At 34.0% G+C, this 27478-nt stretch overlaps 1 protein-coding gene across 7 annotated transcripts in view; it reads right to left on the reverse strand.

Annotated features, from left to right (window-relative positions):
• The window catches only part of DLGAP1 (DLG associated protein 1), a 782098-nt gene that overhangs the window by 331323 nt on the left and 423297 nt on the right, over nt 1-27478 (reverse strand). For all 7 annotated transcript variants that reach the window (XM_074203980.1, XM_074203979.1, XM_074203985.1 and 4 more), the window contains one exon: nt 1103-1320. In XM_074203980.1, coding sequence (XP_074060081.1) covers nt 1103-1320 — 218 coding nt within the window. The remainder of the gene's footprint in view (nt 1-1102; nt 1321-27478) is intronic.

The following is a 27478-nucleotide window of genomic DNA, read 5'->3' on the forward strand; positions in this document are numbered from 1 at the left end:
AGTTTTAGCTGGTTTCCCTTGCTTTGGTTGCTGATCAAGTTTTTATTGAACTTCTTTGCTAATATAATAATGTTTTCCTAAGATGCTGTATCAAAACCATTTTACTGTCTAATTTTTAAAAATGCTACTTTTTTAGCAACATATTTTTTCATATTATAATGGAATTTCTCCTCTGCATTCAATGGATAATACTACATTCAAAACTCAATCAAAATTCTAATTTAATGCCACCAAGTTTCTTCCAAGTTAAACCAAGTCTTATTTAGAATAATAAGATTTTAGTTTCATTTTTCACAATTGTTCTCCATTTGTATCAAATATAACTGACATAAGTGCCACTTGTAGCTGTATTTTTGAAAACTGAAAAAAATCTTCACTTTTGAATACTTAATACATTTTCTTTCAAGCACCACACTTGAGGAATACATTTCAAGAACTTTAAAATCTTTTTCAATTACCAAAACAACATCTACATTATTTAAGGTCTTCCTGAATAATCACACTTTTGAAATTAACTGAAATTCTCAAGGAGTCTTGAAGATTAAAATTTAATGGCTGAATAAATTTGGACAATGGAAATATTTTGATTCTTTTGGTTGTCCTGACATTTTATGTCCTTTTACAAGCACTTTGAAAAATGCAAGCCCTTTTGAGACAGGATCCAGTCTATGTTTTTAAAATACACATCACTGTTCATGTAATTCATCCAGTCAGGAACAGGGATTCATGGACATTGTAGATTATCTTATTCCTTCAAAACAGAGAAGAATCATAATAAATATCCTAATATGGGTCCTCACATTTACTTTTTTATTTTTTACCTCTGATAATAAACTATCTGACAAAAAATTCAAGCCTGTCTTTTTGAATGCTAATGACCTAAAATATATTATCTGGATAGTATTTGCTCTTGATGATACCAGGATAAACATGAAATCAGACTCAGGGAAAGGAAAAATTAGTAAGTACATTACACCACCATTTAACATGCCATCACTTTCTCCATCACTTTCTTATTTCCCTTCTTCTCCCACCAAGTATTTTAAATCCAGAATTCCCACAGCACCTGGTATTTTATCAGTTAAAGGTTTTGTCATCTTACTTGAGTGTGGTGAGTTCTGTAAGAGATGGTTGTGTAGCTTTGAGATAGCTCTCTCTTCTGGCTGCAATCTTTGGAGAAGGCTTGGGACTGGTATCTGAGTCACCACTGTCTTCATCTCCCATTGCCTTGATGTAACTGCCACTGCGCATTCTCCGGCAAGGGATTTCATCGTCTTTGCCTCCACGAGGGGTATACCCAGTCCATTCATCTTGAGGAACCTAGTTAAATACATACAAAACAAAATTTATTACTTATAGTGATAAATTATTTTTTGTTTTTAGCTTTTTTTTAACTGAAGGAGAAGAGGAAAGATTTGTTTTTGGTGGGGCTTACTGAAAGATATAGAAAGATACTGAAAGGTAATTTTAGCTTTGAACACAAAGACTTGAGAATGTTCAAACACTTAGAATTTCTTAGCTATAACAGGTTTGATGAAAAATTCAAAACACAAGTACACAGATATATGCAAGTGCAAACATTCCACTTGCCTTGGTTTTAAAATCTTAAGTATTTTAAGAAAAATTTAAGTCATATAATTTTGACTTATTTATACCAGGCTTTTATCTACTTAACACAAAGTCACAATGGTGATGTAACATGTCCTGCACAGGGAATAAATTCCTTTTTGAGGATAGTGATTACCTTTGGATTCTCTATGCATTTAGATTTAAAAGTCACTTGATGTTTAAGAAGGTTTTTCTATGGCATTTTCCCTTGCCCAATTCACAACTCTACTAGTCTTTTTTTTTCTTTTGCTACTAAACTTGGATTAAAAGTCCACTTTTGATGTTTATTACCTGTGTGGACTTAGAAAAGTCACTCAATCTTCCTAGGCTTCAGTTTCCTTTTTCTATAAAATAAGGGGACTAAACTAGATAATTTCTAAGGTTCCTTTCAGCAACAATTCTATGAACCCCACATAACATGCAGTTGACTACAGTTTCCTCTATTTCCTATGCAACCATTCTCGGCTTAGCTATCTGAATTCTTGTGTTCTCCTCCATCACTTTAGTGTAAATACTCTTTAGAAAGTCATCATTGAACTTCTTTTGAAATACCCCATGACCTTAGTTCTTAACCTTCTTTATTTTTCTGTGGCTTTTGATGTTGTCCCCTACTCCCACCCCAGGCAAGATTGGTTGTTTATTTTAAATTTAATTGACATTGTTTTGTGAGATAAGCAGTTAAGAAGTATTCTGATAAGTGCAATTCAGACAATCAAGAAAACAATAAAGTCCTGATCTGAAGGATTTACTATTTCCAAAAGCATAAATACTCACACTGAAAATTTAACAATCAACTCTTGCAATCCCTGAGTCAGTTCTCACTGACTCTTTGGCTTCTCTTATAAAGAATTTTTCTATTAATATTCCATTTTCTTTGGATTATTCCTTCTTCCTAATTGTCTTCACTACTAAAATTATTCTTCTCTTTCCCCAAATAGTGGGTATCTCTTGAAGCTTTGTCCTTGGTTCACTGATTTTAAATTTCTACAAATGTTTCTTTTCTGAAACAATTCACTATTCTGATTTCTGTCACATTCTCTACTTAATTTACCCTGAAATCTTAGGCTTAGAAAGGCTTAGAAAACCTTCTTAATGGGGATCTGAATGTTAGCAGGCTCAAACTTCAACTTAATGTAGAAAGGCACTCCACAATATCCTGGTGAGATGGTCTTCTACACTCTGAAAACTTAAAGGGATGAGAAATTCACATTCCATTCTATTTTCGGATAGTGTTAATTATCATAAAATTTTTCCTTATGTTGGAGTGAAAGTGTCTCCCCATAATTTCCACTCATTGGTTCTAAAGATATAACTTTTCAGAGAAAGCTGTAGTTTTCTCTGATATAGTGCAGATTAAATTTAATATCCTTTCCATATGAAAGCCCTTCAAATAATTTAAAGACAGTAATACCACAACCAAATTCTATCTTTTACATGCTAAACATCTTCATTTTCTTCAATAATTTCTCATATGACATTTTACGATCCTTTAACATTGGTTGTCTTGCTGTGGGCATTTTGCAGCTTGACAATGTACTACTTAAGATAAGGTATATTTGAAATTAGACAGTATTGTAGCAGCGGTCAACCTTGTGGAAAAGATAATTTGTGTATGACGAGTTGGAACATGTTCTATTATTACTATTTAAAATAACATTTTGGGTTAATTGTTAGCTTGTACTGAAAAACATTAAACTCTTTTGCACAGGGTTATTGATTTAGAACTGAAAGGCAATTTAGTCATCAGCTAGTCCAATTTTCTCACTTTGCAGATGGGGAAACTGATGTTGAAAGAGGTCAGATAACTTGTCCAGAGTAGCTTGTTACAGCATACTGAGAAAGGTAGTTGTATATTAAGTAAGAGCTACAGGAACCCAAATCCTCCTATTCATTTTAGAGAACAATCTGGAATTAAGCCCAAATCGTTATTAAACTTCCTTTTGACTCAGCAATGCCATTACTTGGTCTATTTCCAAATATGATTAAGGAAAAGGAGAAAGAACTTACATGTTATGCAACTTTTATAGTAGTTCTTTGATGGCAAAGAACTGGAAATTGCCTTTCAATTGGGAAATTGGCTGAACAAGTTGTGGTATATGATTGTGATGGACAATAGTAATATTCCATAATATTATATCACAGTAGTGTTATAAGACATGATGAGACCAATGATTTTAGAAAAACATAGAAATACATGTATGAAATAATGAGAAATGAAAATAAGTAGACTCAAGAGAATATTGTATACAGTAACAATATTTTAAGAATGACTTTGAGAATAAGTTATTTTTATCTATTACAAATACTCAAATTAACTATATAAGACATATGAAGAAAGATGCTGTCCAGAGAAAGAACTGATAAACAGAAGTATGTATAGAACAATTTATATATATATATATATATATAAATATATGTATACATATATCCATACACAGACATAGATACATGCACATACATACACACACACACATGCACACACACATATATATATATGTTTATTTGTGTCTAATGGTAGCTATCTCTAGGGCAAATGAGGGGGAGGGAAGAAAAAAGATTTTAAAAAAGCAATTTAATTAATAATTTTGTTGTATATTTAAAGAAATAGCAAGTTGTGGAAAGCAGGCTTGCAGTTTCATGTACAATTATCTTTATTTTTTAATTGTATCATGCATTACAAATTAAAAAAGAAAAGAAAATCAAAATGAAATATCCAAAAACTTCTCATTTCAATCCAGAATTATACAAAAAAATTCTAGAATCCTAAAAAAATTGAGACAAGCCAGTCTTCTGATTCCAAATTTGATCTTTCTACCATACAATGTTGTTGTTTCTATTATTCTTCCTTTCTTCTTTCACATAAACTGTTTTTATTTATAAATTCCTCTTATGTTTGTAAATACGGATTGCAAAGCCAAATGCAAGATTTCACATTTATCTTGATCGTGCTCTTCAAAACTTTCACCAATATGCTTCAAACCTACATTTCTAGTTCTATTTCCTATTATTTCCTTTAATGATTAACTGGTGGCTATCTGGCCTAATTCTTCCTCCACATGCCAGCTTTTCAAATATTTGAAGAGCATCATCATCATTTTTTCCCCCAAAGGTCTATTTTTCTTCAAGCTTTGTGGTTATTGCCATTGTTCTGTTATTAGGTCAGGAGATTTCTTCTCTAGTGGATTAAGGCAGATTAAATGATTTATCCTGGATCAGACAGCTAAGTGTCTGAGGTGGGATTTGAATTCATGATTTCCTGACTTGAGCACTGTATCCCCTGAGATGTCATACCTAGCTGCATCTGGTTTAAAATCTCCCATTCCTATAGATAGTACAACTTGTTCTTCAATCTTCTTACAATCCTACTTTCCTTTTCTGGACAGGTTTTATCTTTTTTTCAAATATAATGCCCCAAATCTGACACAGAATCTCACACATGATCTATTGCAATACTTGTCACCACCCTTGTTTTGGAGACTCTTCTTATGCTTTTATAGGATAGTATTAGAATAATTGGTTATGTTACTTTGCTGTCATTTGAAGTTTCATTAAACTCCTGGATCATTTTTCACAAGACTTGTAGACTAGTCACACCTCTTCAACCTGCAGTTGTCCTTCTACCATCTTTAATATAGTTGACTAATTCCTGTCTGGTCCACTCTAATTTTTAGGGCACTCCATTCTTAAGCTGTCCTAAGCTATGAATTCTCTTTGCTGTTCTTTCCTTCCTTGCATAAATTCTTCTAGTTACTCTTTGGTCCTCATTGGATATTACACTCTTTCCTCTGAGGTTCTGCTTGGATTTGTTGTAGTGTTACTCTCTTCTGGGTACAACACAGGGCTTCTTTCAGTACTTAGTACTCATTGAATTCATCATTCTCTCCTGTTCACTTATATCTCTAGTTTCAGGTTTTGAATCAGGATTTTGTGTTTGGGTAGGGTGCTGCTCCCTCTTGTACTCTTGAATGGTGTTGAATGGACCGTGCTTCTTCTTGGATGTGGTAGCAAAGACTAGGACCCATCTTCTGCAGGAATTCCTGGGCTTTGGCTTAGTCTCCTTGTACCTTAACTTAGACTTTGGCTTTGGTTCCTTCTATGTGTCCTCCTCACACAGTTCTGAACTTACAATTAGTGCCTTTCTTTGCTGTGACCTCTACAGACTATAGTGAGATCCTGTTGATTGTATCGGGAGCAGACTTCTGGCAAGACCCCGAGTACCTTACTTTTCAAGTGTTGCTCTAGCTGTTTATCTTATTGTGGTTTCTGCTGTGGCTTAGATATGGGCTGTCTGGGTACAAAGCTGCTCAGATACTTGTCTGGTCTTATTTCTGTTATGGTTCAGGCTTGGAATGCTTGGGCTTTGAGCTGTGCACAGACTGTCAAGAGACTGATTTGGTCATAAATTGTCAAGTTCCTAGTTTGACCTAATCTCTTGGAACAGATGGGGAATAGGCTGCACTGTCCATTAGCTGGGCAGTAGTTTGGTCCTGTCTCCTGTTGTGGGTCTGGTTTATTTGTATGCTTTGCCCTTTACTACTTCTCATAGCTTTTTTTTAGGATTCTAGAAGTCTTTCTGAGTAGTTCTGGACTAGAGGGAGGTTTTTAGTGGTTTTAGTTATTCTCTTTGATTTTCTTTCTCACTATTCCTCTTGGTGTACTTACTTTCTTTCTTTCTTTCTTTCTTTCTTTCTTTCTTTCTTTCTTTCTTTCTTTCTTTCTTTCTTTCTTTCTTTCTTTCTTCCTTCCTTCCTTCCTTCCTTCCTTCCTTCCTTCCTTCCTTTCTTTCTTTCTTTCTTTCTTTCTTTCTTTCTTTCTTTCTTTCTTTCTTTCTTTCTGCAAGGCAATGGGGTTAAGTGGCTTGCCCAAGGTCACACAGCTAGGTAATTATTAAGTATCTGAGGTCTGATTTGAACTCAGGTACTCCTGACTCCAGGGCTGGTGCTCAATCCATTATGCCACCTAGCTACCCCAATGCCACCTAGCTGCTCCTTGGTGCACTTTCAAAGCTTCACTGGAAAATCTGGACTCCTCTAGATCTCAAAATGTTGTCATCTTCACCAAATCCTTTCCAATGACTTTCAAAGATCACTGATAAAAGCTAAGAAAAATCATACCTGCAAATACTATTAGTGCTCTAAGATGTAGTTAATATGGGCTGGATGACTTGAACTAATTGGTTCTATTTGATCTTATTTATCAAATGAAGATTGCTTAAAGGAACTGGGGCTATCTAGCTTGGAGAAGGGAAGTCTGAGGGGGACTACGATAGCTGTGTTCATATCTTTGAAGGACTGTCTGGGGAAGAATTAAATATAGATCCAGAATTAACTGTTGTGTACAGGTCTGGCTAGCAGAAATAGTACCAATGGTTGAAGGTTTTACAGAGCTAAATTTGAACTTAGTATCAGAAAAACTTTCTTAATTAGAGCTATGGAATGAGCAATATCTAGAAGTTATGGAAGTCTTCAGGTGAAGTGTGTTATAATCAGAATATCTTCTTGGTTGGATTAGATCATGCCTCCTAAGATAGGGACCATGGATACCTAAGAGGTCTATGGAGAGACATCATGAAGTGTATGAATCTGGACAGGAAAAATACACTGACTTCTAACTAAGATGTGTTATTTCCTTCAATTATGAAATAGGCAACAAACATTATTATAATAACTTGTCAAAAGCATCCATGACCCAAAGAGATTAAGACTTAGATTAGATGATTCTATAAACTTTCAAGCTCTGTACTTCAAAGATTCTGACTTACTTTCTCATCACTTATTTTTGGTTTTCTGTTTGCTGCTACCCATTTTTGTTCTGTCTTTTCTAGTTTAAATATCAATCTTTATGGAAGAGGGAACATAAATGAGAGTTAAGCCTGAGCACTGGCCCTGTTCTTTCTTTGGCCTTTCTTACCTTTTCCAGAAGTAAAAATCCCTTTTATCTTGTTTAGTGTTCATTGTCAACTTAACTCACAATAGCCTGTGCTCCTGTCCCACTTCTTACAGGACTATTCTTTGCTTTTGTATCCATCCTCAGTTGCCTATCCTAGCTTCTATCTTGTACTTATATTTTTAACATCTGGGTTTGTTGATGAATTCTATGTACATCATAGTTTTTTTGGTGGTAATCTTCATAGAGAGAATAATTAAAAATTATTACATTACATTACATTGCAGGGGAAAATAGGTCTTGAGTTTTAATATAATATTACATCTTATACTATTATGTTTCTATGGAAACTTGGGCAGCTAGACAGTACAATAGAAAGAGCACTGAACCCAAAGTTCAACTCCAGGAAGTTTTCTTTTTCTTTTTCTTTTCCAGAAGAATCATTTCTGTTTGGGTCTTTAGAATTTCTCCCATTCAAAATATTAAGCCTTACTCTGAACTCTTTGAAATCTGCTCTTCAAAAATTGAGCATGCATGCAAAACTATGTAGCTTTTATCATGTAATCAATGATGAAATATTCACATGTTCCCATAGTTCCTGTAATTTTAATTTCAGTATGCAGGCATCAAATATCTATAATATACAAAGTCATAGAAATGTAATATAAGGAACCTAGATTTAGAGATAGAAAGGAAAATAAACATCTGTCTAATACCCTCATTTTTACAGATGAAAAAATTGAGACCCATTGAGATGAAAAGACTTGCCTAGGATCAGAGATGTAATAAACGAAGAAAGTTAGAATTGAAACTTGTGCCTTCTTGCTCCAAATCCATTGAATTTCCAAGAATTTCTTGGTTTTGACTTACTTCAGTGACTTATTGAAAGACAATCATTTTCAGAGTAGATTTTTTTTAACTTAATAGATGCATTCTAAAAATGTATGTTGTACTGTTGAGAATCCTGAAAAGCTCACATACTATTGCACACCTCTTTTCTCTCAGAATTAACTAGCAGCTCCTTATCATGGCTTTGATATCAATCAAAGAAAGATGACTTTAGTGATGAAAGGACAGAAAATTCCGACAAAGTGATGATGAAACCACTATAAGTCTGTTTTAAAATATTGCTAAATTTTTTTCTATGAGGTTTGAAAGTAGGATTCTAATGTAGTTGGCCTTATAATAGGAAATACACAGAGAAAATTGCAAGCATTAGTGGCTATTATCCAGACCAACATCCAGATGATGGATTTGCATATGTTACTACTATAAGTATATCTTAAGTTAACTGTTACTAGACATCTGTTTAGGGAAAATATATTTCTTTTAGACTGAAGAAGAGCAATCCTCTCTTCTGATTAAAAAGGCAGTAGTTTAAATTTTTAAATGCAGGGATATAAGACTGCTTGTTAATTTTTTTCTTTCTTTCAATAGCTTATTTAGCAGTATGGAGAAAGAGAGGGCTCAGGGCAATTGAAGCAACAATAAACCTAGCTGATCTGCAGACTAGAATACAGAGGAAGGCAATTCCTTCAGTGGATTCTTAAAGCCTAGAATGGTAGAGAACAATCTGTTCAAGGCTATGAGGGAGCAAAGCTTCACAGGTGAGAAAAACAACCTAGAGGTTCAATGATGCCATTTAGCCATCCTTGGAAGAGATCTAGCTACAAGAGAAGGTTTTGAAGTGAGTTATAAGGAAGCATCCTCATCATACCTATGCATAACATCAGATTAGGATAATCTGCAACTGATGATGGTTCAAAACTAAAGGTATTCACAGCTCCACTTTTAGGTGAACTATTTAGGAGAATCTTCAGTTTGTGGCAATTTGACAAAACAATTTCAGTTAGTGTCTTGAGAGCTTATCTTAGGAAAGAAATACAAATGTCCCAGAAACCAAATTATAATGATAATGATAATATTAATAATAAAACTAATTAGCATTTATAGATTTATATACTGTGTGCCAGACACTACAAATATTCTCTTTTGAGCCTTACAAATAACCCTGGGATAGATGCTATTTTTCATAGATTTTTTTTTCCCTTTTTTAGAATTAAGGAAATTGAACAGGTTAAGTAATTTGCCCAAGGATCACACTACTAGTTAAATGTCTGAGGCTAAATTTAAGTTCAGGCCTTCCTGAAGTTGAATTTTAGGATTAGTGCTCTATCTGTTGTACAGTCTAGTTGTCTATATTTCCATAGCAACATAATGGTATAAGATATAACTTTCCATTATATTAAAACTGAATACCTACTTTCCCCTTCTCTCCATCTATTCAGAATGTAATAATTTTTAAGGTTTATACTATTCTCTTTATGAAGATTATCCCTATTATACCATTCCCTCTCTGAAACTCTGTAGCATCTTTTGCTTATACCATACAATCATTTACACAGTTGGCCAGTTGGCATAGTGGATAGAATAAAAGGTCTGGAATCAGGAAGACTCCTCTTTCTGAGTTCAAATCTGGCCTCAGACACTTACTAGGCCAGTCACTCAAACCTGTTTAACCTCAGTTTTCTCATCTGTAAAATGAGCTGAGAAGGAAATAGCAAAGCACATCTTTGCCAAAAAAAAGCCTCCAACTGAGGTCATGAAGAGTTGAATATGACTGAACAACAAATCAATCATTTAATCATATGCTCTCTTATTTTGAATACTGTTTCCTATGTGTTAATCTCTTTCCATCTAGATTGTTAATGCTTGATGGGCAGCCAGAATTGTTGTCCATCACACAGGAGATTCCATCCAAGTGTATTTCTACACTTTTTCACAGACTGAGGTCCCTCCACTTAGAATACACTTCCTCTTCACCTTTTAGTGTGAAAATTCCTAGATTTCTTTAAAACTCAAAGTGTTATTTCTAAATAAAGTTCTTCTTGGTCCCTTCAGCTACTTATGACCCCTTCCTCCTTCAAAATTTTTTTGTATTTACTTTTTATATATTTTATATATATATACATGTACACACATATTATATCTATATCTATATCTATATCTATATCTATATCTATATCTATATCTATATCTATATCTATATCTATATCTATATCTATATCTATATCTATATCTATATATATTTGTGCACTTGTCCTGACTTTCCCCTCCCTTGTCTCCCTAAATATTTGATTTTGTATCATTGGTCCCTATCACAGTATCTGATACCTAGAAGATATTTAATAAGTGTTTTTTGCTTGATTTAATACAGATGAACATATTTTAGATGCTAATAAATAATTCTTGAATTTCACTGAAACTCCAGGAGAGAATATAACCTTTTGCCCTTTCTTGATTTTCAATGGTAATTATTAAGGATAATTAGATTTCACAGATCAAGTAGAAACTTCATTTAAATCTCTAATTAATAATGAATTCCTCTATATTCCTAAGTAGAATATCCCATTTTCTGAGCCACACTGTCTCCTTTTAGTGGTCTATCTAAGCCGTAAAGCCCTAAGATTTAAAATTCAACTTCATTCGGATTCCTAAGTGATTTTGTTCTTGTGCTTCTGTTTTTCAGACCTCATTTTTTCCTCTAAGATATGTTCTTAGTTCTACCAATCTAATTATACAGGCCTTTCTGAAGTAGGCTATGTCACTTTTTCTCTGGGTTTTTCCTCACCTCATTGAGTCCTCAGTACTCTTGTTGGGTCAAATGCTCCAGTGAATTCTTTAGGGTATGAGGCACAAAATCAGATCAATGTTGATCCAGCTAATGAAATTGTCCTTCAAGAAAAGCAACTTAATTCGGTGAAAAGAGTATTGAATTGAGAGCAGGGAGAATTGGGTTCTGAATTTGACTTTTCACTTACCCATTGTTTGACTTCAGACAAGCTATTATCTTTTTCAACTCAACTAATAGGTAATGGGGCATAGGGGAAAGAAGTCAGAGGATCTGAATTCCAATCTTGACTATTACTTTCTCATTCGTTTGTTCAATCATTCGTTTAGTCACTTATTCATTAAAAAAGAATTTATTAAGTGCCTTCCCTGTGCCAGTCATTATACCAGATGGTGAATGTTCAAAAACAAAATAAAACAAAACAAACCCAAGCTGGTCCATGTTCTTTTAGGGCTTCATTTTGCTTGTTCTCATTTCCTCAACTTTAAAATGAGAGGGTTGGAATACATGGTTTCAAAGCCCCTTAATCTTAAAATTAAATTTGGTTGACAACTGCATAGGGAATATCCCAATTACTGACTAGTAGTAAATCCATTGAGAGCCACAAAGGTATCCAGAACCAGCTCCTCTTCTTCCCAGTCCCCCTTCTCCCCTAGCCCCCAGCTAATGTCGATTTGTATAAATTGAAAAAAATTTTGTAGAAACTCCAGAGATTAGTCAAAATATGGTGGATGCCATGCCTGAGTAGCTCTTGGACTTACTCAGCTGAGTCAGGTTAATTTGATCCCATATCTCAGATTCAGACAAGTTCTTGACTAGGCTTGCATTCTCTTGTAATTAATTGAAAGACCTTTGCAGACCTTTGAAAATTTATTTTATAATTTATTTTTTCTTTATTTCTTTTTACCTCCTTCCCTTTTCAAAAAAAATTCTTAGAATTTCAAAAATCAGGCTTCATTGTTTCCAATCTTCGAAAATCTGTCTTTCTCATATTGGAAACTCAATATAGTTTCAAATGCTAAGCCCTGAAGCCTTAAGACTTAAGAATTCAACTTCTTTTGGATTCCTAAGCAATTTTGTTTCAGAGTTTCTAATTTTTTTGGACCTATTCTTTCCTCTAAGACTCTTACAAGCTTTACAAATTTGGTTTTGATACAAAATCCCCATAGTCTAATTACTGTGGGTAGCCTCTATTCAATCAGAAATGAAAATGTATTGAATTATTTCAATAAATTTAGTTTACTACATTTCTATTTCTTTCTACTTTTGGGGGGGTAATTGAGGTTAAATGACTTGGCTAGGATCACAAAATTAGTAAGTTTCTGAGGCTGGTTTTGAACTCAGGTGCCCTGACTCTAGGGCCAGTAATATATTTACTGAGTCACTTAGTTGTCTAGTACATTTATTTTTAATAAAGCCCATCTTATTTGCACCAAAATCCTAAGTTTCCATTAAAACCATACTTTGATAATTTCTCCTGGTGAAGATGGTCCTGCTTTCTATGACAGCAGAGTAAAAGGTTCTGCCAAAGCAGGAAAGTTAGGAGAATGGATCTTGTATTTTGAAGGCTAGACAAGCTGGGCATAGACGGGATCCTTCCTGGAGGAGTAGCCACAAGGGATGTGGAAACTCATGAAGAAACACAATTAAATTGAGGAAATAACAGATCCTTGAAGTTTTACAGAATAAAATAGCTGTCACTCTGAGCTTTCTTAAGTAGTATAACTAAACAAGATAATAGAGCTAAAACACCAACAAGATGGTTTTTCATTATATTTAGTTATAGGTTTATATATCATTTGTTTCAACATTCTGTTCAAACTCTTTAGCAAAGACTCCCCTGAAAAAGAAAGCATAGGTCTGTAAAGATACTGTAAGAGTGGGCTAAAGAACTTTTGTGCTTATCATAACTGCTACATGCCAGAAGCCACAGTATATATTAGTAGTATCTTTTGACAGATCAGATAGAAGTGGGAGAGGGAAAAGAGCTTGAAAAATCAATTATAGTTGAGAAGAGAGGCATCAGAGAGAGGCAAGGGATTCTAGACAGTCATGGTAGTAGAATGAATGGTGGAAGAACTTCAAGCAGTCAATGTCCAGCAATGGGGTGTATAACGGATGTGTTGGAGCTTACTCAAGCATCTCACCCTTGTTGATTGTTAAATTTTTGGTGTGAGCATTTGTGCCTAGGAGAATTGACAAATATTATAAATCAAGGCTAGATTTATTGGTTTGTTGATTGTGTAAATAAAGTGATGCAGAAAATATTAATAGTGTAGATAATATTAAATTGTATTAAATTATATCTTACAGATATACAAATATAAATATACATTTATGCAAAAAATGTGCATGTACATGCACACACATGTGTATATGTATTAAACATTTACTAGCACATCACTGTATGGGCAGAATTCAGGTCAGTAATGGATCGAGTGGATAAATATTATGACCAAGGTTGGACCATTTTTATTCTCTAGATAAGAGGGTAAATTGAGTTTCCATAGGAAGCATTTATTCTTCAATGTAACTAACACATATGACTTGATCTATTATAAAATAAAGGTCTGTGTAAGATGAATAGTAAAACTTTTTTTACATTAAAATTGTGACCATTTTTTGAAAAGTTTCCTCATCTATATAATGAGCAGGTTGGAGCAGATCTCCAGTTCTCTTCCAACTCTATGTCCCATGATCCCATATGATTACTTGTCTTCAGATCAAAAGGAAGCGGTACAGAAAATATAATCCCGTCTTTAGTTATCGATACCTTAAAAAATTCACAAGGTAGTTTACCTGACATGTTGAGCTTTCTAGGTTAGCATACACAGATTTTAGATTCAATTCTGGGAACTGTAGATCATTAAAAGAATCTGTAGCCACAGAGATTCATTACATTTCTTAGAAATATCCTTTAAAAATTTCTCAAATCACTTACTTGGGGTTATATTTTGACACTTTTCTTTCGATTGAGCTGTGATTTCATTAGTATGGGCAACTTTCAGTGAGGGCTTCCTCTGTTAATGCTGATCTATGTCTTCTCTGATATGTGTAGTCTTAGAGAACTGCCTGGGATGTGCCAGAGATAAGGTTTGCACCCAGGATTTGTAACCCAAACCAGCTCAAAAATCCACTATGCCAGGTAACTTTCCCCCCTTCAGATTGTTTTTTTATATATTTAGACAATGAAAATATCAAAGATCTAGAATGCTGATATTCCTTTGTTGGGCATGCAGTGCTGTGAGATGCTCAGATCAATCCTACAAGCATTTATTCGGTACCTATTGTGTGCTAGTGGATAGAGCATCTGGACTATAATCCTGACCTTGCAACTAACTAGCTGAATTAGGCTAGCAAGTAAATAATTTATTTTCTCTGGATATCAGTTGCTTCATCCATGTTATGAAAGACAGTGGACTAAAACATGATGATGGTGGTGATAATGATGACAGTGATGACTGGGATGATCATGATAACACTAATAACAATGTTAACAATAAAATCTTGCATTTATATAATACTTTAAAGTTGGCAAAGTGATTTACAAATGTTATCTCCTTTTCAATTCTAAAGTTTTGTGATTTTGTAAAATTTAGAGGCAGCTAGCTGACATAGTGAATAGAATACCAGACCTGGAGTAATAAAGACCTATGTTCCTGAGTTCAAATACAACCTCAGCCTGTATGATTCTGGGCAAGTCACAATTGCCTCAATTTCCTTATTTGTAAAATGAGGAGAAGGAAATGGTAAAACTCTCCCAGTATCTTTCCCAAGAAAAACCCAAATGGGGCCATGAAGAATTGGACATGGCTTAGATGATAACAAAATTATTGGTGTGTATGTCAAATTTTTCAAGACTCTGTGATCCCAACAAAATTATCCAGTCATCCATTGTGTCTGACTCTATGTGACTTGATGAAATTATTCATGGGGTTTTCTTGACAAAGATGCTGGAGTAGTTTGCCATTTCTTTTTCTGGTGTGTCCCCTTTCCAAAGCTGAAGAATTGAGGTAAATAGAGGTTAAGTGACTTGCCTAGGGACATATGCGTATTAGTAAACATCTGAGGCTGGATTTGAATTTAGATCTTTCTAATTCCAGGCCTGTGCCAATCACAATGCTGGGGATATAAAAAAGGAGAGTAGTGAGAAAGTAAAGTAAGGATAGTCAGAAGGCTTAATGTGCCCAATAAATATCTTAAATTACATGTATGTGAATGTATTTCCTCAGAATTTAATATGAAATATGATCTTATGATCAAATTTAGCTTTTTATAACTACTGGTATTGATAATGAATTATAAGTGTCTGTATATGCTGTTAGTATAATGGTGAGAGTCAATGTGGTGTAAGGGAAGAAACAATGGACTAGGAATTTGACCTCCTGAGTCCTATCTCTGCCACCATCTAGCTATTGACATTGGGAAATGACTTTTCATCTCTGGGTCTTTGGTTCCTCATCTTTAAAATGAGTGGATTAAATCACATGAACTTAGTTCACTTCTAAGTCAAAAAGCTTTATGATTCAACCTTAGTTTCTCCTTTGTTGACTAATTTTGGAATCCTGAAGAGACTCTTCTATTAGAACTATGAATTATTAAAGATTCTCACATATTATTAGCTTGAATATTTCATATCAGTTCAGAAAAATAAAGATTTTATGTAAAGTACTACTTTAAGTCCCAGGAATTCCCCATTATTATCTGATTTCTTCTATCACTTTAAATTTACTGGGCAATTTTTACTCCAAATCATATTTCAAAACTACATTGATCCTGAATATTCTGCATTTATATGTTGTCCAAAATTAAGTCCTATGAATCATTGAATTTCAGAACTGGAAGGGACCATATAGATCCTCTAGTTCAAACCCCCTATTTTACATAGAGGAAACTGTGGGCCAGTGAGATTAAGTATTTTGTCCAGGGACAAATATCACAAGTAGTAAATGATTTAATGCAAATCTCCCAAATTTGTCAATAATCTCTTCACTTAAATCATACTCCTTCTTGAATTTCTCTCACATTAATTCAATAAAACACTAGCTTTGATATTGCATGGATTTTGAGGCTTACAAAGAGATGAAGAATGCTTTTTTGGTTTGTTTATGTAAATGTGCAATTAAAAATTCCAGTCTATTAATGATGATGCCAAGTATTTGCACTCTGCCAGGATGCTGTTCATTTCTTCTAGGCATCAAGATTGCTAGACATGGGTAGGAATAATCATATATGTGGAAATATTCAAACAAGTACCACAGCAGCCTTGGGGAAAAAGGGCATTTTAGAGGATAAGAAGCCCTGTTGCAGGCATTAGAAGAACTGACTTCTATTAGCAACTGTACAGTAATCTCTGTGATCATAGGTGAGATCTTAGAGAACATTTGGCCAGGATAATGTAAAAGAAGTCAATGGGCTGGAAATAGAAGATCTTGTTTCAAGTTGTGACACCTATGACCTATGTCATCCTGAGCAAGTCACTTTGTGTCTCTAAAACTCCTATGACTACTCTATAAAATGAGAGACTTGGATTAGATGATCCAGTTCTAACAATCTCTAAATCTACCCCAGAAATGAGGAAACTGTGACCTCAACATCCAAACTTTTGTGATTATCAGGGTAGGCTTTTCCTATACAAGGATAAACTAGAATGTTCTTTTGATAATACAGTCAAAGGAGCCTTACAGTTGAACAAAATGTTGGGATTTTGTGCATTCTAATACCTCAAAGGACCTATAATCTTATTGGCCTGGATACTCTCTCTCCTGGTATAGATCATAACCTATCCATGCCTTCTCATCCTGTGTGTCTCTTGTCTGTTTCCTCATAAAAAAAGGATCATCTCTGCATACTGGAGTCCTTCTCAGAGTCTTTGAATAGTTATGAGACTACAGTAGCCTTGGGGCCATTCCTCTCTTATCTCTCCATCGAGATAACTGGTCCTTGTGGACATTTTAAAAATAATTTTGAGTGCACAAATCTGCTTTGGTCAAGTGCTCTAACTCACATGAACCCTACTTGGCTATTCATTGGTCTTTGGGTATCCTGCAATTAGATTTTTCTCTATGTAAGAATTGTGTCCCCACCCCCCATAGCAGCAATTGTAACACACTACTAAAATAGCTTCAGTATTTTACTTCATTTCAACAAACATTTAAAGCCTAGTTTATAAAGATAGTCTAAAGTACATTGGGAATACAATAAAGAAATATGACATTCCTTGCATTCGTGGTGCTTACAGTCTGATATTTTATGCAATGAAAGAGCTATTTTGTAGATAAGTAATTTTACACATAATATAAATCAAATATATCTGAAATTACAAGCAGTAATTAATTCTGAAAGTTAATTGAAGACAATGATTCTTGATCTAGATGTCAAGTTCTTAGTTCTTAGAAGCAAATATAAAAATAATGAAACTGTGTTCTTGTAATGAAAATGATAATATGGGTGACTGAATTATTCTCTTTTTAATTCATCTATACAAGAGAAAATATATAATCATTTACAATAAACATATAATTTCCTCTTTCTTCATGATGCCTATCCATTCTACCATAACTTACATTATCTTAGTTTTCTATGAATTCCTGTGGCACTCATAAGTTATTCTGTTTGGGTAACTCAGGATTTAATTTCTACTATTATCCATTTCAAACAGGATGGCTTGGTTTCCTCTGTAAACTTCTTGAGGTTAAAGATCTAGACTTAATTTTTTTTTCTAATCCTATAATATGCAATGCAATTAGTTGAGAAGACTTTCAATCACTAGTTGCCTTCACTTTCTCTCCTCTCATTAGATTAAATACTGAAATCAGACTTGTGTAATTGTAACTGGCTTCTCCAGAATTACCAATTATTTCTCAATTGCCAAATCTATTGGCCTCTTCATATTCCTCATCCTTCTTGAGCTCTGTTAAACCTTTGACATTGTCTCTCACCTTGGGGTTTTTTTTTTTTTTTGATATTCTCTCCTCTCAAGTGCTTGTGGCACTATTTTCTCTTGGTTTAGTTCCTTATTTGTCTGATCATTTCTCAGTTTTCCTTTATTGATTCTTCATAGAGGTCATGTTTACTAACCAGAGTATCTTTCAAGGCTCTATTCTTTCCCTCTTATCTTCTCCCTCTATACTTAGTGATCTCATTAGCTTCTATGGTTCCAACAATAGTTTTAATGTAGATGATTGTCTTTAGGGATTCAGACCAGTATTACCATCTGTCTTTTAGACAGCTTGAATTGGATTTCCTGTAGGCCTTTCAAATTCAATATATCTATAAATCTCTCTCTATATGTATATTAATAAATCTACATATTAAATCAACATATCATTATCTTCTTTCCTAACCCTCACCTCTTCCTAATTTCCTTGTTACTGAGGACATCACTGTTCTCTCAATCCCTAGGCTTACAACTTTGGTGTCATTTTCTATTCCTTACACTCATTCTGCGTTATCAAATTGTCATCAAATCTTGTTTGAGGTCAAATATTTTAACTTCACCTCATTTCTCCAATAAAGCCATTTTTTTTGCTACTGTTTTTTTTTCCAGTTACTCCTTCAAACAGGGTCTCATCACTGTTTCACTGGATCAATGCAAAAGCCTTCTGGTTAATCTTTCTTCCTCAAGTCTCTCCCTACTTCAATGTATCTTCTACTGAGTTGCCAAAATGATTTTCCTAAAATGTGGGTTTCACCATGCTCCCCAATTCATAAAATACTTCCTAAATTTTAGGGGGAGGTAGTTGGCACAAGACTGGGCCTGGAGTCAGCAAGACTCATCTTCCTTAGTTCACTGGTCTCAGTCACTTAGTAGCTGTGTGACCTTGGGTAAGCTAGTTAGCCCTGTTTGCCTCAATTTCCTCATCTGTAAGATGAGCTCATGAAGAAGACGGCAAGCTGTTCCAGTATTTCTGTCAAGAAAATTCCAAATGGGTTCATGAAGAGGTTAATATGACTGAATAATAAATTATAGAATTCTTCCATGTCTTCTAAATCAATAAAGTTTCCTATTATCTCTAGGAGGGAAAAACCTCTGACTTTTAAAGCTATTTTCAACAAGACTCCTATATAACTTCTAGTCTTCTTATACTTCACTCCACATACTCTATGATTTAACTAAATTGTTCCTCCCTCACAATTCTCCATCTCCTAACTGCACACTTGCACTGACTATCCTTCATGCCTTCAATGACCTCCTTTTTAATCTCCCACTCTTAGCTTCTCTTTCTTCAAGACTGCTCAAATCCCACTTTTCCTGGTCTCTACTGTTGCTATTCCCTTCCTTCTGACAAGGATTTCTATTTCCACTGCACATAAATGCTTGTTGACAAACTGAATTGAAGTCTTTTTTGCTTTTAGCATAAGGTTTCAGCTGTTACTTTTTCCTTTTTTAAATATTATACCTTTGCATGAGAATATTTCTCAAAAGCATTTTCTCTCTCCAGATATTGTACATAATAAAGACAATAACCTGCTTTTCCAGGATAGCACTCTATTGTTGAAACATTAAAGGAAATCAGTGGTATAAATTCGAGATAAAATATTGTTTTTTAGTTGGAGCAAGTCAGTCTTTCTGATAGAATATGTACAAAATAATGGGCAAACTAACTTTGTGTGTGTGTGTGTGTGTGTAAAATTTATCAGAAATCCTGTGATCAATTTTGTGCTATATGTATATGCCATTATTCCTTTCATGTAATCCATTTTCTGATAAATTTCAATGTGAAAATTTTTTATTCATTTATTAAATCCCTTCCCCCCATTATTCTAATGAACATATTTCAAGTAAGCAATGGACTGTCACTATGAAAGGTTCTGTCTTTATAGCTTGTGGAAGTTTAACTAATATAATAAAAATTACCACAATGAGGTGAAAGAGAATCCAGAAAGTACCTCAGGTAGCAAAAACACCTCTTCTTTGTGAAATAGGAGTCATGGAATTCAAGGACAACATCTTTTTCAAATACAGGCATTTTGAAAGCACTCTTTAGGAAAATGGTGAAAGACTGCTAGTAGTACTATAATCACAAAAAACTGTGAAGAAGGGAAAATAAGGTTCAAGAAAGATTAGCTTGAGACCTGAAACAGATTATCTCAATAGCATTTAGAGCTGAGACATGGATGTCAAAAAATAGATATAAATGGTACATATCTGTCAATATTTTTTCAACAAACTCTTCATCATGGTTGACAGTGAAACAATCATTTATTTTTAACTACATTTCCTAGGTGTTCAATGTGAATCACAGACTGCAATAAAATAGTCAAAGATAAGAAGAGAAGCTGAAGCAGACCAAATATCAAAGGACAAAATCCACACAGGGGGTGATTCAATTGTAAAAAGCACTGAGATTAATTTTCAAGATATCTGAAAAAAGAGAAAGAGGCTGAAAGATTGGGAAAAATCATGGTCTTTATTATCTCTACCCCTAAAATGATTGAAAAGATGTCAATATCTATTGAACCTTATGATTTTTTATCATATCTATAAAATCTTTATGGTGTTTTTTATACATACATACAGATATATAATATATATGTACATGTTTTATATATATATGTATATATATATATATATATGTATATATATATATATATATATGAGGGGTATCCTTGCTGAAAATATAAGAAGGAAATAGTTTGACTTTTACAAATGATTTTCTATAGTGGACTACATTTTCCCAGTCTCACTATTGACAGAAAGATGTGGAAAAAAACATATTCATACTGCATTTATTGTTTGTTAATTTATAAAAAGGCATTTAGCATAAACAAAATGTAATTTTACAATCCCTTATGTAGATAGCACAATGGAGAGAGTGTTGAACTTGAAATCAGAAAGAACTGAATTAAAATCCTGCCCAGATCCTGAACAAGTCACTTAACTCCAATTAAACTTAATATTCAATCTCAGTTTCCTATCTGTAAAATTGGGATTATAGCAGCTACCTCAGAATTGTTGTGAAGGTAAAAAAGAGAAAACATGTGAAATGTCTTGTAAACTTTGCAAACCATAAAGCAGTAGATTGTATTATTATTATTTGATAATATATCTCCCAGAAAATATCAAGATAATAAGCTTTGAGAGATATGCAGGGTACAGGGCTCAGTTCATATAAATGGGCTTTTTGTCATTCAAGAGAACATAAATCAGAGGCTGCTTCCTTTTTTTTTTTACGTTTTTATGAGAAAGACCTTTGGTTTGGACCAAAGACTTAGAAATAAAAGTTTAAATATTGCCTGGTCATCACCTTGGTTACAAGGGATACAATTCAAGGAGGTTACTACTTTACAATGTCAAGTCCTGTTGATCCACATAATTTCGTATCTCTCTACTTCCTTTCATTAACCTCCTAATTGGTCTATCTGATTCCTATTTCTTTAGGGGAAAATACATTGAATTTGGAATTAGAGATCCTGTATTAAAAATTCTTTGTTATCCATTTACAAAGATCACATGTATGACTTTTGACAAATTGATTAACCTCTATGAGTTCCAGTTTCCATATTTGTAAAAGGAAGGGGGCATAGATTAGAGGATCTTTAAAGGTTCCTTCTGGCTCTGAATCTTTGCTCCTTTGACCCTTCATTCCCAACCCTTCTTATTGCTTATTCCCTTTCATGATATTGATGCTAGAACTAAAAGGAATTATGCTGTATTTCCTTAATGGAATATTTGATCACCTGTCTTTGTGCATTTGTACAAGTGGAGACTTGCCTGGAATGGACTCCCTCCTCATGTGACTCTCAGAATCCTTCTCTTCCTTCATTGTGCAAATAAATTCAAATGTTGTGACCTCTGCAAAGCTTCCTCTCATTCCTCATTAATAATGTTTTTTTCCTTCAAAATTTTCCTTGAGTTCTTTGATCCCTCCCTTGACCCCTTCATTTTGTCCTTTGTATTATATGTTGCTATGTACAAGTTCAATCCTCTCAATAGAATATTGGTGGAAATTGTTTCATTTTTTGTCTTTCTATCCCCTATGCCTAGTTTTTTATTTTATTTTTATTTTAGGTCATTTATTTATTTATTTATTTATTTATTCAAGGCAATGGGGTTAAGTGACTTGCCCAAGGCCACATGATCAGGCAATTATTAAGTGTCTGAGGCCTGATTTGAACTCAGGTACTCCTGACTCCAGGACTGGTGCTCTATCCACTGTGCCACCTAGCCACCCCTATGCCTAGCTTTTTAAAAAAAATCTTTCCTCTTCTATTTTCCCCTTAAATTATATGTAAAAACAATTTTAACACTTTTTTCAAATTTTTTGTTCCAAATTCTCTCTCTCCCTCTCCTCCCCCCACTTAGAAAGTAAGCAATTTGACATGGGTTATACATATGCAGTTATGAAAAGCACATTTCCATGCCTTGCCTAGCTCTTAATAAATATAGCCAGGTTTAGCTACATTACAAGTGCTGCTCAATAAATTCCAATGGATTCCTTCAAGATGTAATTTAAAATCCTTTATCCAGCTTTTAAAGCCCTTCACAATCTAGCCTCTTCCTATCTTTCTAGTTTACTTCTTCCCACATTCTCTTGGATCCAGGTACACTGTCCTTCTTGCTGTTCTTCCCACACAACACCTCATCTCTGACTTCTGTATCTGTACTCACCTTTCCCTTCTAACTTCACTGGATTTCTCTAATACTCAACTTAAAGCATCTTTTATAAGAAACCTTTCCCAGGTCAGGATGCCTTCCCCTCCTCCAATGCTAATGCTCCTCTCTGACGTATCCTAATTACACTAATACATCTAGTATGTACATAGTTGTTCACATGTTGGCTTGCCTGTTAGAATGTAAGCTCCTAGAGGATACAGACTGATTTTGCCTTTCTTTGTAGCCCTAGCAATTAGCAGCACCCATAATTAAGGAGGCACTTAAATGTTTTTGATGATGAAGTTGAATTGAATTCAACATTGATGAAAACATTTATTTATTTACAATTTTTAAAAGGTCAAGGGAGACTTCTGTAAAATATTTTGCTTAGGAATTCAGAGTGTGAATTTTTCCTCCTTATCTCTATTTTGGGAACCACAATGCTTCTAATCTCACATATTCACAACCTAGGCATTATCCTTGACCTCTCAATCCTTCTCACAGCACCTGCTTAATCAGTGCTAAATCTTAAATGAATAGTCTTCAAAGATATCCTGCTTAATGCAAAGTTCTGATTTCAGAGAATGTACTCTTTCTTTGAACATTTCCACAGTCAGATTCTGAGACCTAAATGAAGGGACCTAGGCATTAAATAGTCCACTGTGAATAAAACCCAAGTATGTGGCTAACATCTAAGGTTCTCTGATTGCTTTTCTCAAGACTATAATTCAGTTGTTACTGAATTGACAAAGCACAACATTATGTGACTGTACCTCTAAAATTAAGCACATCGCTACTGAATTACAGGCTCTTGAGGAAGGAAGAGGAGGAGATCTTTCCATTATACAAAATAGTTGGGCCACTGAAGCTCTTATAGTTAATTTAGGTCCAGAACACAAACATGTTTACTTAATTCCAACTTGGAGGGTCAGAAAGTCAGGAGGAAACAGCAAATTCCCTAAAATAAATTGCAATAGAAATAGTTGTAAACCATTTCAGATTTAATTGAAAAAAGTGCTTATAAATGTTAGAGAAGTAAAATATTATTAGAGATTATTAAAATTTTGATACATCCTAATACTTTAAATCAACAATAATATTCAGGTTAAAATAACGAAGAAGATCAATTATTAATTTAATCAGCCTCTCTACCAGCAGGGTAGTGCAGAATCTTTTTGATAGTGGTTGTTTATCAAATAGACCGATTGCAGATGAAGCAAGTGTTTAAGACTAAGTATAACAGGATAGAAAGTGAAATAATTCTATAATTATAAATTCTGCCTGGGAGGGAAAAGGGAGGGCATAATGTTAGAGTTGAAAGGAACCATCTGGTTCAAACTCATGATTTTACCAGTGAAGAAATTACGGTCCAGCTTCTCTGGGGCCTTTCATCTACAATTCCATGCTTCTATGAAACAATTTGCTCAACGTCAGTCAGTTGGGGTTGTATTTAAGACTAAATACCAGATCTCCTGATTTAGTACAATGCTCTTTCTAGTACCTGTTGTTGCATTTACAAAACTTATTGATAACCATCAGCATTAGCAAAATGAAAAAGGGATTAATCTATGTTTTAATTTTATTAATTGGTTTATGCAATTATCCTAAAGTTACCTAACTATGTTTGTGATATGAGAAAAGGTAGATATGAGAAAACAATGTTCATATGCTTCAATAATTAGATGACCCTGTGATGTTATTTATGTAGGCATTTCCTCCAATGGTCCAGGTCACACTTATCCATATTCACACTTATCCTTTGGGGTTCTTGTTCATGTCCTCCAAAAAGTCATTCTGCTAGACCATCCAACAATTTGGAGGTTGTTTTCTAGATCTTTTAATGTCATGTGGATATGCCTGGAACACATGGAATGTCCACTGCTTATCTCTTATTAATACTTAATTATTTATACTTATTAATTAATTTTGAGAATGCTTAATTGGTAATTGATTTTTCTTCTTGCTTTTCTTGCTCTTTTTCTTTTGTTCTTCTACTGCTTCTCCTCTTCTTCCTCCTCAATCTCTCCCCTCCTTCTCCTTCCTCTTCTCTTTTTTGTTTTTCTCTTTCTTCTTGTCCTAGTTCTTGTTCTTATCATTGTCTTTACTTCCCAGTGAAGTGCTTTCCCAATATTAGCTCATTTGATCCTCACAACAAACATGAGGGGTAGGGGCTATTATTCTTCTCATTTTATAGATGAAGAAACAGGTAGACAGAGGTAAAGAGACTTCACTAGGGTTAAGAAGCTAGTAAGTATCCGAGACTAGATTTGATCTCAGGTCTTCTTGATTTCAGGTCAAGAACTCTACCCACTCTAACAGCTCACTGAATAAGAGGTAGCAGCAGAAAGATCTGGCATATCCTATCTAAGTCATCTAGTAGCTATGTGATCCTGGGAAGCCACTTAGTTTTTGTTTACTTCAGTTTTCTCATCTATAAAATGAGGGAGTTGGTCTTATGACTCCTCCAACCTATGAAACCCTCCATTTTAAAATTAAGTACAGCGAAGCAAATAAAAACATTGATCATAAGTGAAAATGACAACCACCTTTTGTCAGTAAGTGGGATACATAGCTCATTAAAAATCATCATTGGTTATTTCATTGATCAATATTGAAACATTTTAGTATTTTCAAGGAAACTACTACCTTTGCAGTCATCCAGGTATATAACTTTGATGTCACCCTTGACTCTTTAACTCAACCCTAGTGTCTGGTCAGCTCCCAAATTTCTTTCTCTATATCTCTTGCATATTTTCCCTTTAGTCCACTCATATTGCTAGTTCAGGTTCTTATGCCTAGACTATTGAGGGAATGAGGGAAAGGAAAGAGAAGGAAATAAGTATTTATATAGTTTCTACTAGATGCTAGAAAATGTCTAAGCACTTTAAGAAGTCTGATTTTATTTGATCCTCACAATGCCATGTTTTCCTGACTTCAAACCAGAGATCTGTGCCATCAACTGGCTTATCAACCTATTTTCCCCACACATTTTTCCTTACTCCAATTTATTCTCTAGTCAGCCATGAAAATGGTATTTTTAAAGCAGAGGTCTGACCATAGGTCCCTTAACCCACCCAGTAAACTCCAATGACTCTCTATTAACTTTGGGATTAAATATAAAGTCATTTGGTTGGCATCTAAAGTTCTTCACAACTTGTCCTAATATACAATTGATGTAGGGATTTCTTTTGCTGTAGCATGCAGATTTCTGATGGGGGCTTCATTTTTCTTTTTTGGTTCAGTGGTTGGTAAGGATAGGGATAGATTATAAATCCATGAAAAATGAATTAAGAAATAAATATTTTAAGAAATAAAAATTGTTAGAAATCTGCTTAGAGTTAATTATTTTAAATAAAATATTCGACTTTCACTAAAACTATTATTGTCTATGACTAAATTAATCTTATATGTCTCATTCTCAGGTAAAATTTTCAATTGCTAATAGCCATGATTAAGTGGAATTGTTGCATTTAAGGAAACATTTGTTAATATAATAACATAAAAACCAAATTGTGAATCATGAAATTTCTCATTTTCTTCCATAGTTCAGATATTGGTTGGAATTCACACACACACACACACACACACACACACACACACACACACACACAGACAGACACACACAACTGTCCCTTAAAAAGGTGCTGACTACAGTCATGATATAGCCAAGAGGGTAATTTATTAGGACGTCTGGTTTGAGATAGATGATATTTAAGACTTCTTTTATTTTCTTTAGCTATTTGGAGCTAAAAGTCTACCCAAGTAGGGTTCTCCAAATGCTGAGAGTTCTGTCTCACATTTCTGTCGATTCTCAGCAATCAGTGGGTGATTATCAGTACAAGTGGATGATTGGATACATAAAAACTCTACCAAACTAAAAATAACCTTGTATACAGGACCTACAGTTTTTGGACAGTGAACTACTTTAATTACAAGAAATTGTATTGAATTTTGTTCTACTTATGGTATCTAATTTGTAAAGAATAAATTATAAAATTACAAAAATAATAAATTTCAAAGAATAAATTATTAAAAAATTCCTTCCTACCCCCCCCTCCAGCAAACATAGGCAGCATATCATGAGAAAAGGTTTAGCTGGTTTAGTTTGTGTAATAATAACAACTAATATTTATAGAGTGTGTAAAGTATAGGGAATTGTGAATTATCTTTCCAACAGTTTAGTATTCTTATAGAAGATCAAAAGGGTGCTATTTTTCTTTTGTTTTTAAATTTAGTATGAACCAAAAGGCTAAAAGCAACTTCCTAGAGACATCTGAATACCATAAGAATTTGAAATTTGCAATCTCTACTTTGTGAGTAATCAAGGAAGGTGGGAGTGGAAGTGGGAGGAGGTTAAATGGGATTTTTACTTGGCCCTTTTCTTTCTTATAGCTTCTCACAACTATACAAGTATAATTCAAAGTATAAATTGTGCTTACTGAAATTCATAAAGTAATTAGGAAATTTGATTTACAATTAGATATGGTTCTTCAATTTATAGAGATAACATAGTAGTGAATAGTTGGTCTAAAACCTGGGTTCTCTATTGGCTACATCACTATGGCAGTCATTTAAAAAGCATCTATTTAAGACTATAAGTTTCACAGAGGTTAACATTTTGCATCAGTAGAGTGAGTTTATACATTGGGAAATCTTAATACCAATGAAATCACAGAGTTAGATCAAAACCAGAAATTACAACTTAAAAGCAAGTTCTGCTATTGAGTTTCTCTTTTATTTAAGTACTAAGCATC

The sequence above is a fragment of the Macrotis lagotis genome, chromosome X, assembly GCF_037893015.1.
Source record: "Macrotis lagotis isolate mMagLag1 chromosome X, bilby.v1.9.chrom.fasta, whole genome shotgun sequence".
NCBI lineage: Eukaryota > Metazoa > Chordata > Mammalia > Peramelemorphia > Peramelidae > Macrotis > Macrotis lagotis.